The sequence below is a fragment of the Erithacus rubecula genome, assembly GCF_903797595.1.
Source record: "Erithacus rubecula genome assembly, chromosome: 3".
NCBI lineage: Eukaryota > Metazoa > Chordata > Aves > Passeriformes > Muscicapidae > Erithacus > Erithacus rubecula.
The window spans coordinates 88,615,316-88,634,219 of NC_136689.1; the positions used below are offsets into that span (position 1 = coordinate 88,615,316).

The following is an 18,904-nucleotide window of genomic DNA, read 5'->3' on the forward strand; positions in this document are numbered from 1 at the left end:
GAAGAAAGTGAAGATGTGCTATGGATCATTAACCAGGAACTATCATGAAAGGTTATTGCTGTTAAGCTAAAAACCTCACAGTTCACATATTCTCCTAAAGTCTGATTTGCACTTGTCAACTAACTTGCTTTATTTTATTCACTTTGAAAAGTTACTTACCTCTCAAAAAAGTGTATGTGAAGAAAACAGTGATGAAAATAGCAAACCAAACTCTCCAATTTAGAAAAGCACCATAGTAAGGATTGACAACTTAAAAAATAATAAAATTGAAGGGTTTTTTATTTGCCCCTTACATTTTTCAGTCAACAATTCCTACTTGTAGTCTTTCTCTAAAAACATTTGAGATAAAGACAAGAAAGAAGGAAAGAAAGAAAGAAAGAAAGAAAGAAAGAAAGAAAGAAAGAAAGAAAGAAAGAAAGAAAGAAAGAAAGAAAGAAAGAAAGAAAGAAAGAAAGAAAGCCTGCAAATCTTGCAAAAATCATATAATTCAGCATCTGAAGCCTAAAGCAAACCTTCCAATACTGTGAGAGTTGTGATATGATCATGAGACCTAATGATACTAGTGGTTGCGAGACACCAAAGCTTTTTTATCCCTTTGATTTTTTTTACTGCTAAAATTATTGAAGATTCACAATGAAACGAATGAGCCTTCACGATGAAGGCTCACAATGAAAACTATTCTAAGACTGAGAAATTTTAGTAATCAAGTTTCTTTGTACAAAGGACAGAAAAGCATTTAATGGGCAAATTTTCCAGCAAATGGAATCTAAAACCATATTTAGCTCATTAAGCAGATGAGTAGGATCTAAACAGCTTTGAACTTTTTCTTATCTACAGCAAGAAGCATCAGTCACTCTGCAACTCTGAAACTCAGCTAATTTAAGTGCCTAACTAAACAGAGAGGTGTCTAATTTTAAACAGATCTTTCTGAATTGTTATGTCTAAATGACTCACGTGCCCATCCATGGTCAGTCTGTGACAAAGTAAGGCAGGTGTCAAGCCTTTTGCTTGAACTTCAAGGATGCTTTCTTTCCTGTGGTGTGGAGTATCAAGAAAGGCCCATTCATTGCCTTTTTAAAATATTTAATTCCCCAGGAAAAATCAAAACTCTCTTTAATATGCTGTGATAGGAATCATAATTCTGTCTTTAATGGGATCTGTCTAAACATAATGGCAAATATGTTTTGAAACTCATTAACTATGGTGTTCTCCATCTAACTGAGACGTATTGGGAGGGAGGGAGGAAAGGAGGAAAGGGAAGCAACATAGAAACTATAAGAAAGTATTCCTCAAATTTTCAAGGATGCAGCCAAATTGTAGTGTGGTCAGAACACCTTCATGGAAGCAGAATCTTTGTTCTTTATGTATTGCTTTCTAAGGACATTATATATCCACTTTCTTATCCTTAAATGGTGAGAATCTTGACAGATATTCCCCAGGGTAAGTAGCTTTTAAGAACATTTTGTACACTGAATTTGAGTAAAGGCCTCCCTGGGATGAGTGTATATAGGATAACTCCCATGCTACACTGGTTAAGAATCTTGCCTGAAACTGCACTGCTCCTGGTACTTTATTAATAAATTCATCTTGGCCTTACATATTTTTTATCATCAGCAGCTTTCAGACAACTTTACTGGGTGGGTCAGAATCATTCATCTTTTAAGTCACAGCATAAACTGGGCTGAATTACAAGTTTCACTCTGTCAGGTCAAGGTTAATCAGCACGACAAGAATTATGCTAACCTAACACAAAAAATAATAAAAAATATATTCACAAGTAACTTCTATGAAGTGAACAAACCCCTCATGGAAAAGAGGTCTCCTAAATAGAGGCTTTAAGTGCCAAATCCCAAAAAACATGAAAAGAAGATGCAGATCTACCTTTAGCTGTTTCACAATGACACAGTTGTACACAGGTTGCTCACAGCATTTTTCAGCAGCAACTGCTCTGTCAAAATCTTTGACAGCTGAAAACAGAAACTGTTTGAGCTTAATGCCTCAACTCCTGTGCTGAGAGGAAGAGAGAATCCCTGAACTATTTATCCAGCCTTTACTGCTGAAGATAATGTACACAGGTATTCACAAAACCAAGTGGAAGACAACATAGATTACTCAGAAAGACAGTTTTGATTACTATGGCCTAAATTCTGCCTTCAGCATGAATATGTCTTCTATATGTCTTTCAGAGGTACAGGGAAGAATATTAGACAGAACTCCTAAATGTCATGGAATAGGAGCAATGCTGCTGCTGGCCACGAGCAAAGCCTCTGCCAGCTCTGGCACTCCTGAGGCAGATAATGGTAAAAGTAAAGGACAAGATTCATGCAAGGGATCCTGCCTTGTGTCATAGTCTCAGCATGCTCACCTTAATAAAGGTAGAATATGAAGTGGCAGGAAACAGAAACTGAATGATGGAACTGTATCTCCACTTCATTTTGGGCCACCTGTGTCTGCACAGACACAGGGCAGTGAAGGAGACCCTGCAACTCACTGTGACAAAGCTGCATGGATTGAAAAGCTAACACTGGAGCAAGCTGAAGTGCCAAAGCACTGCAAACTAAGCCTTGAAAAATGCAGGGTTTGTTTAAATCACTAATTTCTACATGACACTTCAAATTAAACTAAATTAAATGTTGTGGGTACACAGCAAAGGGTGTGACAAGAGGGTATATACTGACAACACATGGAACTGCATAGGTGATGTTTTCTCTTATGAAAAGCTAAATGTATTCTAAGCTGATAAATTTTACTTTGTTTCCTGTATTATGCTATGTCTCCCAGGGCACCTGACCTCAGACAGCATTTCTCTCACAGATTTGCCAGAGCAGTGTCCTACATACCAATTGTGAAATGCCTGACAGTATAAAGAGGAATTTAAAACATATTGGTTTAGAAGCTCAGTTGTCAACTGTTCAGATTTTTTTATTTATTAAAAATTTGATTGAATGTGACAGCCTGTATATAATCTTCCAATTATGTACTTTTCTGAAACGAAATGCTCTGCATATAATTTCTCAACAAGGCAAAGAATAAGATCAGAACAAAACAGGAACACTTACTTTACTGTATGGAATCTTGCTATTGTCCATCTCTTTCTTCCACAGTTGGAGTAGTAAATTCCTGTACTCCTGATTGAAAGGTCCAGAGTAAGAGAGAAATCCAGTGGCCAGAAGAACATTCCCCACCAAATTAATAATTTGATTTTGAAAGTTTTTGCTGCTTGCTGTCCAACGAAGCTGTATGTAAAATATTTAAAAGAAGTTAGCTTAAGCAGACACAAAGCTAACACAAATATCTAAGTTAAAAATTTATCACTTTCTGTTAAAAAAAAAATTCCCCAAAACAGGAGTATTGTTTTGCTTTCAATAATTCTTTTCATAAGTAAAAGTTTGATTGGAAGTGATGACAACCACTTGACCAAGTGAAGAAAAAGTATATTTGAGAATAAGCTGCTCGATCTGGTAAGAAGAGTTTTAAAGGAGGAATGGCGTGGCAGGCAGAGGAGGACCAATAGTCATGTGAAGAAGTGGAGGACCAGGCTGGCAAACAAAATGTGTGGGGTGAGATAACTGTAGGGACCCCATAATCAACAGAACAGTGCTAATGTAGGACCACCCTAGGGATACCCACATAAACAAAGAAGTGTCCACCAGACAGAACAGTGGGGACAGCTTTCATACTGCTGATAGGACATTCATTATCACAGCTGGGCACCCCTCTGAAATGCTTCTGCATGAATGGGCACAGTATGGAGAATAAACAAGGACTCTGCATGTGGTTGCAGTCATGATACGGCCATGGGAACCTAGTGGGAAGACATCCACAACTGGAGAGAGCAGCATCAGTTGTCTATGGACTTGTTAGGAAGAACATGTTGGGAAGGTGAGAAGAAGGGTTTTCCTACATGTGAGAGAGCAGTGGAATGCATGTGTTTGGCATGGGAGGGTCAAGGATGAACAATATGCCCATTGGAAACTTATGGGAAGTCAGAGGGAAGATCAACATGGGAGATGTGTGTATCTGCCATAGACAACATGATTAACAAGAAGTAGATGATGGTTGCTTCAGAGGGAGGAAGAAACCTTGCATCCACAGGCCTTGGTCTACACAGAGAACTTCAACAACCCAATATCTGAAGACACAAAAAAGACACAAGCAATCCTTGAGATTTTAAGGAAGGCATTGACAAAAGTTCTCAACACAATCAAGTGGTGATTTAATGAGAGAAAGGCAGTTTAACCTCAGACCTGCAGGTAAAGAATTGATCATGGATCTAAAATTTGGGGGCAGCCTTGGCTGAGATTGTTTAGCCTTGAACACAGGGAGTGCAGGGGGAATTTGTATACATGTATCTATGTGCACAAATACACAATGGGAAGGTGTATTAGATGTAATTTGAAGGGCAGCTGCACAAAGAAATGCTGAGGCCCTGGCCTCGCAGGACACAGTGCTTGAAGTCAGAATTCTCATCAATTTTGACTTTGTGTGAAATCAATGAAGGAATTAACACAGCAAATAATAAGAGAGGGAAAAAGAGTATCCTGCTACCTCTGAAAATCTTCAGGCTGAAGCCAGAAAGATCTGCATAGGAAAGGTAAATTTCAAGCTCAGTGCAGAGGATAACAATTAGCTCATAATTCTGTAAAAGGCTCCAGTAGAAATCTCAGCTTCAATTATAATTCAGGAAATTAGCCAAGCTTCAAATTTGTATTCTTATATACTTGGTGAGAAAAAGAGAGTAATCCTTCTTATAAATATTTTAGGGCAATTATTTAGGTTAAGCCTAATTCCTCTTCTTAATAAAGCCAAAAGGAATTTGGCTCCTTGGCTTTAAATCTGAACTTTATCCTCATACTAGTCATATGATATAACATAAATCTTCATGAAGAAGAATCAACACAAGAAATTGCTTTACTTTTTTAGATACATTAACATCAAAGAAAAAAACCATACATCTAACTAAAAAAAGTTATATGATACTAATGCCTTGAGTTTGTTGAGCACTGCTACAAGCATTACAGAGCATTCTCAAAACTGCTACACCTACTTTGTGCTGGAAATATACACATGTGCCAATACCTTTTCCCCTCCCAGTCCTTCAATCAGAGCTGTGGCATTGCTCATCTTCCTTCTGCATGCCTCAGCATCATCGAGCAAGGCCTGCTTCTCTTTCACAGCAGCATCATACATGGCCTGCACTTCATCCAGCTCCTTCTGCTTCTCATCCAGCTGATTTTGTGCACTGTTCAGTTCCATCTGGGCAGTTGCAAGTCTTCCTTCTTGCAAAGCTAAATTTGCCTGCAGATATTTAAAAGCAAAGAGTAGCTAACACCTATTTTTTGGCAGAAGCAAATGACATTCATGTGATGGCACATACTGTACCGTTTTGGGTACTTTTGAAAATAATACATGTTTTAAGATGACAGAAGTTTTTTTCTCTTTTCTTCTGGGACAGAAGCATAGCATTAAAGTTATTCAAGGCAATCTTAATATGTTTTAATAATATTTTCAGAAAGGTCTATTGATCACACAATGACCAATGATTTTAAATCATAATACATTATAAATAGCTGTATACTAGACACATAAGGCAACATGTACAATGGGTAGCCTTATAAATATGCCTCCTGTAATATATTCTCAGTGCAAAAGGAATTTAATATTGTCTTCATTAATTATAAAATAAAAAAGTTACAACAGAAACTACTTTTCAGCTCTCTTTTTTATCAATTACTTCTACAACAAAAAATAACAAATTTATTTTTTGCTTCTCTTGAATACAAAACTCTAGAGATTTCTTTTCACATCTCTCTATAAATTTGCATGATGACTTACCAGTCATTTAAATGTGGCCTCTTAACTTTTATAGTCCTAACAGGGTTGAAAACAATATTCTGTGAATTCAGAATGTATTTCCATATACATTTGCAAAGGATTAGAGCCTGACAAATTTTTATGAAATTCACACTTACAGATAAAGGTTGCTTCCATTTACTCTGAATATTTTAAAAAGCTTGTTTAAATATCATGAATCTTATTTCTGGTTTTTTCTTCTATAAGAGTTATGAAGATGGAAACCAAGAATCTGTAAAACCTGTTTTATTATGAATATGAAACTTGACATTTGCATTAAGTCACACCAGAAGAGTAGCAGTAGAAGGCAACTCTCTTTGAGGGGCAACTATTAGTTAACAGAATAACCATGGGTTGGGATCTGGTCTAATAAGAGAAGCATATATGTACTAATTAATGAAGCAGGTTACTAGTGTCTATCTACATATATGTTGCATACATGTGTATTGGATACAGGTAAATGACATGTATCTCTGCCCATCTATATTAGCAATCTAGGTATATGCAGACAGTATATGCTAGAGAATAGCACTGTTGGTAAAATTCCAGCTACTGTAGCCACCTATTATGTTGACAGATCCTAGAGATAAAAAAATATTTTGGAATCCAGACGAACCAGTAAAATGGCTGCTCATAAAATTTCCATCATGTAAGAATGGTGAAATATCTCTACCTCTGTGTTTATCAAAAAGCACATTGAAGAGCATCACCTAGAAATAACACTGTTCAATCAGTGAGCCTTGATTAAACTCAGATAAGCAGATTTCAGAACAACTACTGTTATGTTTTAGTGAATCTTGGACCATTGGGCTAAGTTCCAACAGCAAAGGAGTTTTTAGGAGGCGACAGAGTATTACTGTCCCCTGCACCAGGGGAAAGGGTGACATATGAGAGAGAGATAGTGTAGGATTCCTTCTGAATCTGAAAGAAAAAGGCCTGACAACAAATGGCTTAATAAGACATCTGCCTTAAAAAAGATTCATAAGAAGACAGACAGTGAGTGAATTTTACATCCCTTCAAGTGCTGGACACCCAACATTCAGGCAGCATTAGAGAGAGCCAGGATAGTTTTGCCCATGGTATGCTGCACAGAGCAGATCTCATCCATGAAGAGAAAATTTTCTCTTTTGGCCATTCAAACTATCTTAAATGCCTCTTATTATTTTGTTTTATTAAAGCAGATGCCTCATTTAGGCATCTGTTGTCAGGCCTTTCTTATTGAGATCCAAAAGGAGACCTGCACCACCCCTCTTCTACCTCCCTCTGCCTCCTTCCCCACTGCAGAGCATCCTTGTATCCTTAAATTCTCTGAGGGCTAAAAATGGGAGTCAAACAATATTGTGATATATTTTTTCATTCCCAGCAGACAAACACTGAGGTTACACAGGAAACAAGACCCTTGGAGGGTTGTGAAGAACAGCCTTGGCAAAACAGCTGGAACAACAGAGAACTTACACCTGGCTGTGTGGATTCATATAACACCTTGTGAACTTCAATGGAAAAGGATGGGCATGTGAATTCCCAATACATATGAGCAATGATGCCTTGTAAATATGAAAACATGCTGCACAGATCTCTATGAAGCAATAAACTACCCAGAAAAGTGCAAAAAGATTGCTAAAACAGACTTCCCCATTCTTAAAAAAACTCTTAAAAGGCTATTAGGTTTGAAGATGTAGGGAAAACAAAAAAGTATTTCAGAGATGAGTACAAAAAAAGTATATTGTATTCTAACCTGAAAAAAAAATCCCCAAAATTATTTACGTAAGACTTTACAGATTTTCTGGAAGATGACCTATAGTAAGAAACTATTTTACTGACAATTTAACCAGGATTGTCAGCCAATTTTAGGGTAATCATAACAATATAAGACATTATAATATTGGTTTGATTTATAGGCTACTTGATCATATGTGATGAACACTGGTTGGTGGCGTGACACTGACAGCTAACATACCAGGATGACCAACCCATGTGATTCTCAAAGGCAGAAAGACTACTTGTTTCACATGACCCTTTGAAATCATCATTATTTGCTTTCTCCCTGTTTTCCCCCCAAACTTGAGTTTTGAAAATTTGATGGGTACAAACATAGCTTTTGTATTGTCATCACTGGCAGGTTGGCTGGCAGCCTCCTGTCTAGAGCTCTGCCATGAGAGCAGGAGGCAAGTTCGGCTGCCAAGGAGAATCTTCTGCTCAAGAAGACTATTACAGCTGCAATCAGCTCCATACAAACATTTCCAGCCAATAACAGGCAGGAAGGAAACATGTTTCCCAACCATTAAGAACCACTGTGGCCTAATTTTAGTGGTATTGCTCTGTGAACAAGCTTCACACCCTTCATTTCATCCCTTTGAATCACACAGCAAAGCAAGGATACAAAATTTGTTCCAGTTGGATGCAGTGTGAAGGCCTGAATAAATGGATTTTATGCAGATGAATCACGAGGGTTTAAGACATGAGGTCCACACTCTGATCTGTGCTCCTGGAGAAGCAGTGCTACACTGGAACATGCCTGGGCTAGTGTGAGAGCAGCAGCTCCAGCCTTTCCTTGCCTTTGGCATTGTGGGGAACCAGACAATCCTCCCAACACCTGCTCCAGCCAGTGCTGCTGATGCCCTCTGCATCTGTCTGTGTGGGGCAGACAAGGTGCCAACAAGGACCACAGCTAAAGAGTTAAGCTGTTTGCCTTCTTCCAAGCTGCCCTCAGAGAGGACTTCACAGCAGGTGTTGAGATGATCCTACTCCTTTCAAGATTTTTGCATTCCACACAAAACCAGAACAAATAAACACATCATTACAGTCACAACTATATTCTTAAATGAAACATGCCCAGGACCTTTCTCTGGCACTGAGAAAAAAACATAAAAAGCATTAAAAAACTCACATGAAGATCTCTGAGCCTCTTAAACAGTATGACTCAATGTTGACAACCTTGTGGGAATGGCTCTTGGACCAGGCAGGAGCCTGAAATGTACCCAGAGACTACCAAAAAATGCTGTTTAGCTAAGACCAAATCCACACTAGGGATCATTCTAACAGTTTACCAGTGTAAATGATCACTTTCCAGTGACTAGAAAAATTCACCAACACTATTTAATTTAGTAGTATTGACATAGACATCAAGTTTCTCACTGATTCATTGCAAACTCAATTTTGCAAAGTACCAAGTCCATCTGACCCTGATCCAAGAAAGCAGCTCAATAAAAATGACTTCACCAACAGAAAGAAGCCTCACACCATTTAATGCCATTCCTGGTCTTAAATGGAATGCCCAGATCAACCCCAAATCACTCTGAAGAGAAACTGCTGCTCATTAAATTCAGGAAATGTTATTACAAGAATCCCATTGGAAAAAAAAAAGCATCCAAAATTATAGACTTCACAACAAGGATAATTTGGAGCTTTCTTAGCACTTCTCTTGATAAGGAATTTCAGCTTTCAAAGTCCATTGTTCTTACAGTCCATTGAGCACTCACTGCTGCTGGACTAAGCCAGAAGGTTTCTTGCACTCAGACTCTGTCACTCTGCTCCTGACCTTCTGGGGATGTCCTAAATGCTCATCTTTGCCTTCTGCTTCAGTCCTGTTCTGGGCACATGACATCTGACTGAAAACTCTTCATGGAAATGCAATCTCAAAACTGTCCCTGTCCCAGGTTACTGCAGATTTTCCTGTAGACACTCCACTGGTTTTGGATTACCTCTCTCAGAGACTCATTATCATGGTACACTTGTATCCACCATTACTTAGGAAAAGATTGTCAAAAATGCAAAGGCATACACAGGTTTGGCAGACATTCCAAAAACAGTGTTTTTACTTCACCAATACAAACTAAAAAATAGACATACACCTGCACATACATGTACACATGCAAACAGATCCATGCAAGAGTGACATTAATAAAATCATGGGCTCACTTTCTTTGCTATCAGTGACCATACTTTGGGATTAAAATAGCATTTGAAAGGAACAGAAATCATATCTCTTATCTGCTTTTCACAGTCTGCTCTAGCTAGTGAAAGACTTTCCATATTTTCTGTTCAGTTACATGTCCTGACCTCACTCTGTTTTGTTAGATGATCTAATCCTCCCCTTCACCCCCCCAAAGTATATGCTTTCCTCCCACAGTTATTGTGGGCCTTGAATTCAGACTTGCATGCTCACTTTCCTGCCCAGTGGGCATCACCTTGTCAAGGACACACTTATTTAAATGGACAACTATCAAATTTCAAGTCCTTGACTATAACCTCTTCTTCAGGTGAAAGATTTCCTTTCATTGCCTGCTGTGGTTTTTAGTACAGCATGGAGACAAATGCAAGTAGAAAAGGCAATAAAGTCTCATACTTAAAACTGAGTTTGACAGGGAGAATCCTCAATATCAAACAGAATTTATAAACTGTAAACAAACTTCCCTTGATCACCATAACAGCCTAAAGAGAACTTAATTAAAGTCACTGCAGACATCCCTAAGGGAAATTATACTCCTATACACAGTATTTTAATTGGAGGCTAACAGTATCACAGCAAAAGTCAGGGCTTCTCCACTCTGCTCTTATATTCTTCAAATAAGGGATAGGGAGCAGATGGTGTTTCAAAACTCAGGTTAATGCAGCAGGCTGGTTTACTAGGTAGCAATCTGGGAAGGAACAGCTCATCCTCGTGCTGAAGGCTCACAGGAAAGTCTAACTAATGACCCCTGGGCTGCAGGTCACTTATCTAAAGGATACCAGTATCCATTCCTAGGAATTAGGTAATTTTTGCACACTGTATTTACTAAAATATAAGTCACTATTAAATAGTTTTCACAGGTTGTCATATTTAAGATAAATGAGGCAATGAGTCTCACTTAAGATGCAATTTAAAAATATATTGAATCCATTTTGCAGGTGTAGAAGAGGATTTATATCCTAGAACAGCAGTTAGGATAAAACAGCTTGATTAATTCATTCAGTAAACCTGCTTTTAGCACTGGATGGATTAGCCTGGGCTAGTACTTTATGCAGTTTAATTGTACATTTATTTTCAATTATTTTCTTAGCATCACTCCACTGCTTTCTGCAATATCTCCTGCATACTTTAAACACTTCTTCCCTCCCTCTGTCATCTTCAGTTTTTATAATATTTTTGACTGTTGCTATACCTGACAATAGGCACCACTTTGCCAAGATATGTATGTTTCATTTTTTATCAGCTACAGTGTGACAAGAATGCAAGTACTTGAATACAAAGCTAAATTTATATGCAATCCTAAATCATATATATTCAATAAAAACTACAAGAGCACGTTTTCAACTTTCAGGGTTGCATTTGCATATAAAACCACTATTTCCCCCAGGTCTTGCTCCCTTTTATAGCACTCAATAGTAACATTTCAAATTCTGTTTTCATTAGTGAACACCCCGTTATTTGAAAAGGAAATAGCTACTTATATATCACAAAAATACAGCATTCTCTTGAGTTATTTGAACAAAAAAATATATGTTTTTAACATATTTGAATCAGATCTGTCTAGGTATGTCAAGAGTTTTGACTGTACCACTGATACAGTGGCTTATTCAATAAGAAACCAAACACTAGTGCAGTGGAAGCATAACGGATTGGATGTATTGCTTCAGAAAAGAGCCATAAAACTCTAGGAGCAATGACTATAAACCATTATATAAATATGCAAAGTCCCTTTTTTCAATATGCTCGTAAATGGAACATTTCCAAGACAATAAAGCTATCTGTAGGAATGCACACAACAGTGGCTGATCCCCTTCTACTTCAGTTCAATGTATCAACAGAATTTTATACCTAGCAACTACGTTCTTTATTACATATGTAAACTTTAACATAGTGGTTTGAAACTCCAAAATTTTTTTAGGGAGATGAATTCCGGCTAAATTACTTAAAGAATTCTTATGTGCCAAGACTGATCTGTCCTGTCCTCTCCCAGATTCTATTAGAACCACAATGAGTAGGTTCCTTCCTGGGCCAGTAGGACTAAGGAGTTTTCTTGAAGCCATAGTGCCTGGAACCCATTCTGAGGGCAAAGAAGGTATCCATATCTCCCACTAACAGCTAGACAGGCTCCATAAAGAACAAACTGAATGCTTACTGTGTTCACACAAGTAGCAACTGTATCACAGGGTAGTTGTGTGTAGGGGGAAAAGTTGCCAGGATATATTAAACCTCTGCTTGATTTAACAACTGGGTGTGAAGAAACAAGAACCTCTTTTTTAGGTAAAATAACGCGACTATATTCATCCTCCAGAAAAATTAAATTATTAATACAAATACCTTAAGAGGAAGAACTTCTTTATTAATACCGTAGAAGTAAGCCATTGCTTGTGTCCATGAGCAAAGACCTGCTACATTGCCACACACTTTTTTAGCAGTCTCAAGATTATAATCCTCCATACCCAAATAAGGCTCTAAAAGCTCCACAGTTTCTTCTGTAATTGAGTCCTAGTCAATGGAAAGGAAAAATTATTTTTTAAAATTGGTTTTGAATAATGTCTGCTTTACAGAAACATTTTTATTTTTAAAACCATGGAATAAATTAACAAAGCAACACTCTTGCCTTTCACTCTTATAAAGGACAGAGTAGTAGCTTTTGTGAACTCGTGAAAATAACTCCTACTTCCATTGCAACAGATTGACTTGATTTGGCATTTCATATTCCTATATGACACATAAGATTTACAGACATTGCTAGTGCTCATAGCCCCATAACAATTTAAGCTGTTTTAAGTCATAGCTCTTCCAACACTGTACCTTCTTCCCTTTCCCCCTCAACCACATGTCCTTGCCCCATCTTAAATACCCTCCCCAATGCTCAGTGATCTAGTTCAGAAACTGTTACGACAGAAATGTAAATCAGAAAACTACTGATTAATTTTCTTCTGTTCTAGTTCCATAAACAAGCTCACCATGGCATCAGACAGGCATGGGTGTGAACACAGCTAAAGGAACCAAACATGCAGCTTTGGAAGGAAAAGGGTGAAACTGCAAGGCACTATCTTCACTGAAACTAACCCTTTTCCTTAACCATGAAAGAAATTCTTACAGTTGTTATTCTAACCCCACTTTTTCCCCCCTCCTTTCACAATCTGCTGAGAACATGAAAAGCCAGATCTTTGATGATGGTGGTTAATCTATAATTATGTAAGTGTCAGAAGAAAATGGAATTCATCTCCTCAAGTAAGGTAAAGAGTAGAAGAGCTTATGCAGGTTAAAAATGACTGCTTAACAATAGACATGTTAAGAATATTCCCCTTTTTTGGCAATGTATTAATGCCTTTCTTTTAATGCATCTAAAAATCATCCACCATTCATACTGTCAAGCAATTTACCCTTTTCTTGTTGTTCTGCACAGCAGAATTATATTGTATTCACCTTATATTTACCTGATCCTTAGCTACTTTAATAAAAAAGACATTCACTATATTACCCCAAGATCAGCCATGGTGATGTTTTCACTATGATCATTTGCTAAAATGTAAAATAGTGCTGGACAAAAATTTTGACTTTTTTTTTTTCTCCTACTCAAAATAATGAGCTAACAAGCTGGCAAAGGTGAAGCAAAGATCAACCAGCACTAACTGGCCTAACTCTGTTCAAAAGCTTGGAAAATGTCATGCTTTCCTTTTAAGTAATTAATTTTGAACTCAGTAACCTTCTTCATCCACTAATTTTCATTGCCTAAAAAATAGGAAAGAACAAGAATTTCAAAACCAAGTAAGTCTACTCAGAAATTCAGACACAAAGAGCTTCCTTGTCATATATACACAAAATGAGAAATGGGGCAGGAGGACAGCATGTGAAGGACCTCATCAGGGACTGAAGTAATCCAGTTTTCTCTCCCATGTTCATCAGTACAACTTCTTGCAGGAACTTGGTCCCACAGAAGTTGCTCTGACTCCTCTGAGTTAAATGTGCTGCCAACTACTAGCAGGAATGCATACACTATTAATAAGTGCCAAAACTAAGGTCTCATTGGACAGAAGCTTGAGTACGGAGTGCATAATTAGTCCTTGCTATCTTAAAACTAATTTCCTCTTTCTGTTTAGTGAAGATATAACTTGGAAAAGTGACCGGACAGACAGCCCCAGGAAAAACTGTCTGCAGAGACAGTGCAAGTTTCCACAACACAGCTCTCTGGGAGAAATGGCTCCTGAGGATAGTGAGAATGATCTTCACAACAAAATGCTCCAGCAGCTTAGAAAAGGCATCAGCAAAATGCACAGCTAAGTAGATTAAAACATCAGTGTCCAAATGAAAGTATGTTCTGCAACATTGCAGAAAAGCCAGTTCTGCTGAAATCTGCTTGGTCTCCTGGATTAGAAATTTGAGCTATGATTCTGCCATTTCATATTCTACCCTAGATCTTTTTCTGGTCCAGATATCTGTGACATCTTTCTTCTTTTCCCTATAGAGAATTTTCCTTTGTCTCACGGTTCAGTGAACCTCGCTGCAAAAGTTTCTGTCCTGACAGAAATAAAAAACCTGTTCACTTTTATTTTTCTTACACTTAATAATAAAACTATCCTTCATTTCACTATTTTTCTAGAGAAAGAACCCCAAAAGTTCCCAAATCATCTCATTACCTTTCCTGGTATTTTTTTTCTTATTTCCTGCTAGGTTCCTAGCAAATCTGAGACAGAACTGTCTACAGGCAAACAGCACTGGAGCAGGTGAGCATTTGAAAAACCAAGAGTCTTCCCTTTTAAGGCAAATTCCTACTGAGAAGCAGGAACTGCCTGAATAAGATAACACTAAACGTCTCAAGATTTCTTCTAGTGCCTGGGATACTTCTGTCTGCTAGAAGCCACTGTATGGCCCAGGAGACAAATTACTGAGACAATGAACCATAAAAATGAAGAAGAATAGTCACTAAGTATTTCAAACTGCTTTTGACGGTAGAAGACTCTTTCATGCAAACTCTGAGGATGGTTACTGAAGCAGTAGTGCCCCAAGTAATTACTGACCTTCTGAAAAGTAAGCAACATGCTAAGAAATCCTGAATTATTCATTAGCTTCTGAGCTTCAGTCCACGATGGCTTCACACCTGGGTGCTCATGATCCAGTGTCACTGAGTCTACTTTCCTTTGGAATAAAAGCAGCACGCAGTCCATGATCCGCATTATCAGGTGAGGAGGTTTACCCAGCTTGCGAACAGTTGCAATATCAGAAGGTTTTATTGTCTGAAAAATTATAGAAGAAAATAGTCCATTTATTTAAGCAGTCACTCGATTGCAAAGAATGCTGTTCTTTTGGGAGGAGTGTATATGGAATGCAATTGCTGCAGGTTTGCAGGTCACTCAGAATCACCACTGCAGAAAGTCCCTAAAAGTAAAGACTCTACACACTCTGTGGCTGCTTTATTATCTGACAGTAGAGTACTGCCCATCTTATCTCTTCCCCTCTTCAGTGTTCAGGGCTTTTTCTACAAGGATTTAGAGGTCAGTGTTGTTCTTTCAATCCTCTTTTTTCCCCCAAGTTAGAAGCACAAGCCATATTATTGCACATAATAACCATTAACTACATGCATGTTTCAGAGTATATTTGCTTCTGACCTGCAGGGCGGCCTTGGCTTCTTCCAGTGCAGGTCTTGCAGCTTCAAGCTTCTCTTCTGCTGTTGCTTTATCAATGGCAATGTCATCCACAATAGCCTGAGCCTTGTCTTTTACTATTTGCACCTGCATTTTAACTTTTTCTGCAGCGTGGGCTTTCCTAGTTACTTCCAATAAAACTTCATCAGCTTTTATTGAAGCTATAGCCAAATCTTTCTCCTTCAGAACCAACTCTTGGGAGAGCTGATTTACAGAAACCTCAGCTTCCATCAGTTTTTCAAGACCTGTGGTAGACAAATTCCATTTTAGCAACAGGGAGACCTATGGAGAGAGTAATCTCAGTGAAGCAATGTGGATATTTAAAATAAGTTGCTCAGATTCATATTTAGGAACACCAGTGAGTGATCCCATTGTTTGAACACCAAAATTAAGCAGGGGAATTTCTTTTAATGTGTAAAAGCCTTTAGAATCTGTCACTTGATCACTTATTTAAATTCTTATACATAAGAAGGAGACTAAATATTAAACACACGTTCAAATGGTTCAAAACCATTAGCATGGCAAATGACACTCTTAACAATTGTATGTGAAATTTCTGAAACCCATGAGAATACAAAAAGTACTAGGCTGTACTCTGTACAAAACAAAGAGAAGGAACCTGGCAATGAAAGTGAAGACACAAGGAGAGTAGGCTGAGTGTCTAAATTCAACATTACATGAAGATCCGATGAGATGGGGATAAAAAAACCTACAGATTCTTCAGTAATACAATGCCTCAATAATTCAAACAAATTCTCAGAAAATCTTTAAGTATAAACATCCTTACATATAACTAAATGTAAATGTAACTAAATGTAAATGCATCATATATATTTTACTAGCTCAAAAACCCTCATGTTTGCTGTTCCAGCCAGCCAGCCACCCTTTTCCTTTGGGCACATAGGGCAGGTCTGAAAATTGTCAACAGTGGGAAGAAAAAACAGTTTAAGTTCACGTTCACTTCCAAACAGCATTCAGTTTAGGAGACTCTTCAGTTATTTACCATGTATGACCTTGTGCAGAGCAATATTTTTGAAATTTTACCTTTGTCATATACCTGTTTCTTTACAAAATTTTCAGAGGGACTGAATATGAGCATTTAACTACCTTTTCTCAGATTTACTCTTGGCATGTTTACATGTGAAAACTTGGATCTCAGTAGTTCCTCAGCATATATACATGTCAAAGCAGGAGTTTCAGGTATTTTAACTGCTAACTAATACTATTCCCAAACCTTCTCTCTAATCTGCACATTCATAAAGTTAATTGAAACAAAACTTCTGCATATTTTGTAACCACACATAATACAGCTGAAAATGCATGAGTCTGCTTCCAAATGAACGTGTGCTCACAACTAAATCCATGCTTTTACATCCTTCTATTCAGATTCTTCTCACCCTTTAAAAAACAAAATTAAGAAACAAAAATCAAGAAGCTTTTACAGTACCTGTTCTCATGCGTTCAGACAAACTTCCAAGACTGGCAAATTTCTCTTTGTAAATAGCTTTGTAGCCTCCAATGAAGGACAGGTAAGATTTTGGTGTCACAAAAGTTCGTCTCCTATATCGTTCAAAGTATTCAACACATTTTTCAGCTACAATATCTTGAATTGTTCCCATGGTGTTAATAACACTGTGTTTCACTTCTTCTGTACACTCAATATGATAAGAAGCTAAAAAATGCTGTGCAACTGCTACAAGAGCATCTTTAGGCCAATGCTGGAACCAGTCCACAGTGCAGCCTGAAATCAGACCTGGAAATTTGAGTGCACGAGTTCTGAATTTTTCCCCAACGGGAGAAAAACAAAGAACCACATGCAGGTTATTCCGAACTCGAGCAAGAAAGTAATTATAAAGATTTTCATTGGTGGGACTAAGCCTTGGGTACTCCTTCTTCATTGCTGGAATCAGGTCTTGTGTGATTTCACCTATTTCATCTCGTGCAAAAAGATTTGAGACTTCACCTGAAGCCAAAACATTGTTCATGTACTCAAGAAAAGATTCATCTCTGACTTCATTGTCCGTGAATATAAATACAACACCCTTTCCTTTTTGCCCAGCAGTGCGGTACAGCGTTTTCAGATCATCCAGAAGGTTGTTGGTGGCATATGTTCTGGAATAGAAAAGGGTTAAGGAAAGACAGAACAAGAATTGCAGATCATCTTAGGAAATATGAATCATCTGTATCAACTTCCTTAAGGCAAGAATAAAAATCTAGATAAGAAATTAATACCATAGCTCCTGCTTACATTTATTTGGCTTCTTTTTCTTAAACATTTTCCCAAAGTGAATGGTCAGTAATATAAATCATGTCAAATGAGGTGAAGTCAACAAAATAATGTGCTGGGAAAAACTACACTGAAAGCAATACTATATCTAAGGCAATTATGATGCTGTTCTGTATCCCCATGGTTTTCAGATGTAAATTTTTTATTAGAAATAGGTTAATATAGCTGGATTAAGTTGTCAAGTAGGTTCTGATACCTATAAGAATACATAAATACAGCTGGATTATCTTCTGAAGATATTGAGAGAAGGTTAAAGGAAATCATTAAGAGACAAGAGCAAATGAAACTGAGGGGTTTATTGTGTTATATGGTTTAAATAAAATCATGTCCCAGAAATGATATTTGAACATTATCACTTGGCTGATCAACTCTTCTGCAAATGGAGACCATGACTTGCTCTGTTGTTATGTGTCTTATAGCTGGTACACACAGTAAGTAAGATTCAGATAAAGTCCATACAAATTCAACTACACATTTCAGATTATGCAATATAAAATTATGTAAATTAAGGTTAATAAATGGCATATTTTGTCCCTAGCCAATTAAAGCTGAAATTAGAAACCTCTTTTCTTTATAACCAGTCTCTTATTTCCAAGAATCTCTTCAAAGTCATAAGTAACTCATACAATACACACATGACCCATTCTTCACATATTAAATATGCCACACAGGATGTGTCCCAATTCTCTTTTAGCTCCCTCTTATTTCTGCTCTATAAACACCCATAAAGCAAGCACTGCAGAGCTTGAAAAACAATCCAACTATTCAGTTTGTATGTGTCAGCTACAGTTATTACAGGGATTTGTGGTATTCTGATAGGAACATAAGAATTTCTCTAGTGAGTCAGAATAGCAGTTCAATAATCTGGTTCAATAATCTAACAGCAGTTATGGGAAATGATACTTAGAGACAAAACATGATTCAGCATCCACTCTTCACTGCGAATTTCATTCTTCCTCCCTCCATATTCATTGCCATTATTAATATTTGCCTTATTAATCTTGTAAATCTAGAGACTTTGTTCTATCACTTTGGGTTTTTTCTTTCCCTTCTTTTTTTTTTTTTTTTTTTTTTTTTTTTTTTGTTCTCAGTGTTCCTTTCTTCTGCTTCTGGGACACAGGAAGAGATTGTGATATGTCTTTCTTTATCTTTCCTTTCATCAGAAGC

General features: G+C 37.4%; 1 protein-coding gene across 1 annotated transcript in view; it reads right to left on the bottom strand.

Annotated features, from left to right (window-relative positions):
- Window positions 1-18,904, bottom strand: part of LOC306799897 (dynein axonemal heavy chain 5-like) — a 144,296-nt gene that overhangs the window by 47,588 nt on the left and 77,804 nt on the right. The window contains exons 53-58 of the mRNA XM_079301529.1: window positions 16,898-17,562; window positions 15,415-15,695; window positions 14,827-15,042; window positions 12,137-12,304; window positions 5,080-5,298; window positions 3,060-3,236 (exon numbers count right to left, since the gene is read on the bottom strand). Of these exons, the coding sequence (XP_079157655.1) occupies window positions 3,060-3,236; window positions 5,080-5,298; window positions 12,137-12,304; window positions 14,827-15,042; window positions 15,415-15,695; window positions 16,898-17,562 (1,726 nt within the window). The remainder of the gene's footprint in view (window positions 1-3,059; window positions 3,237-5,079; window positions 5,299-12,136; window positions 12,305-14,826; window positions 15,043-15,414; window positions 15,696-16,897; window positions 17,563-18,904) is intronic.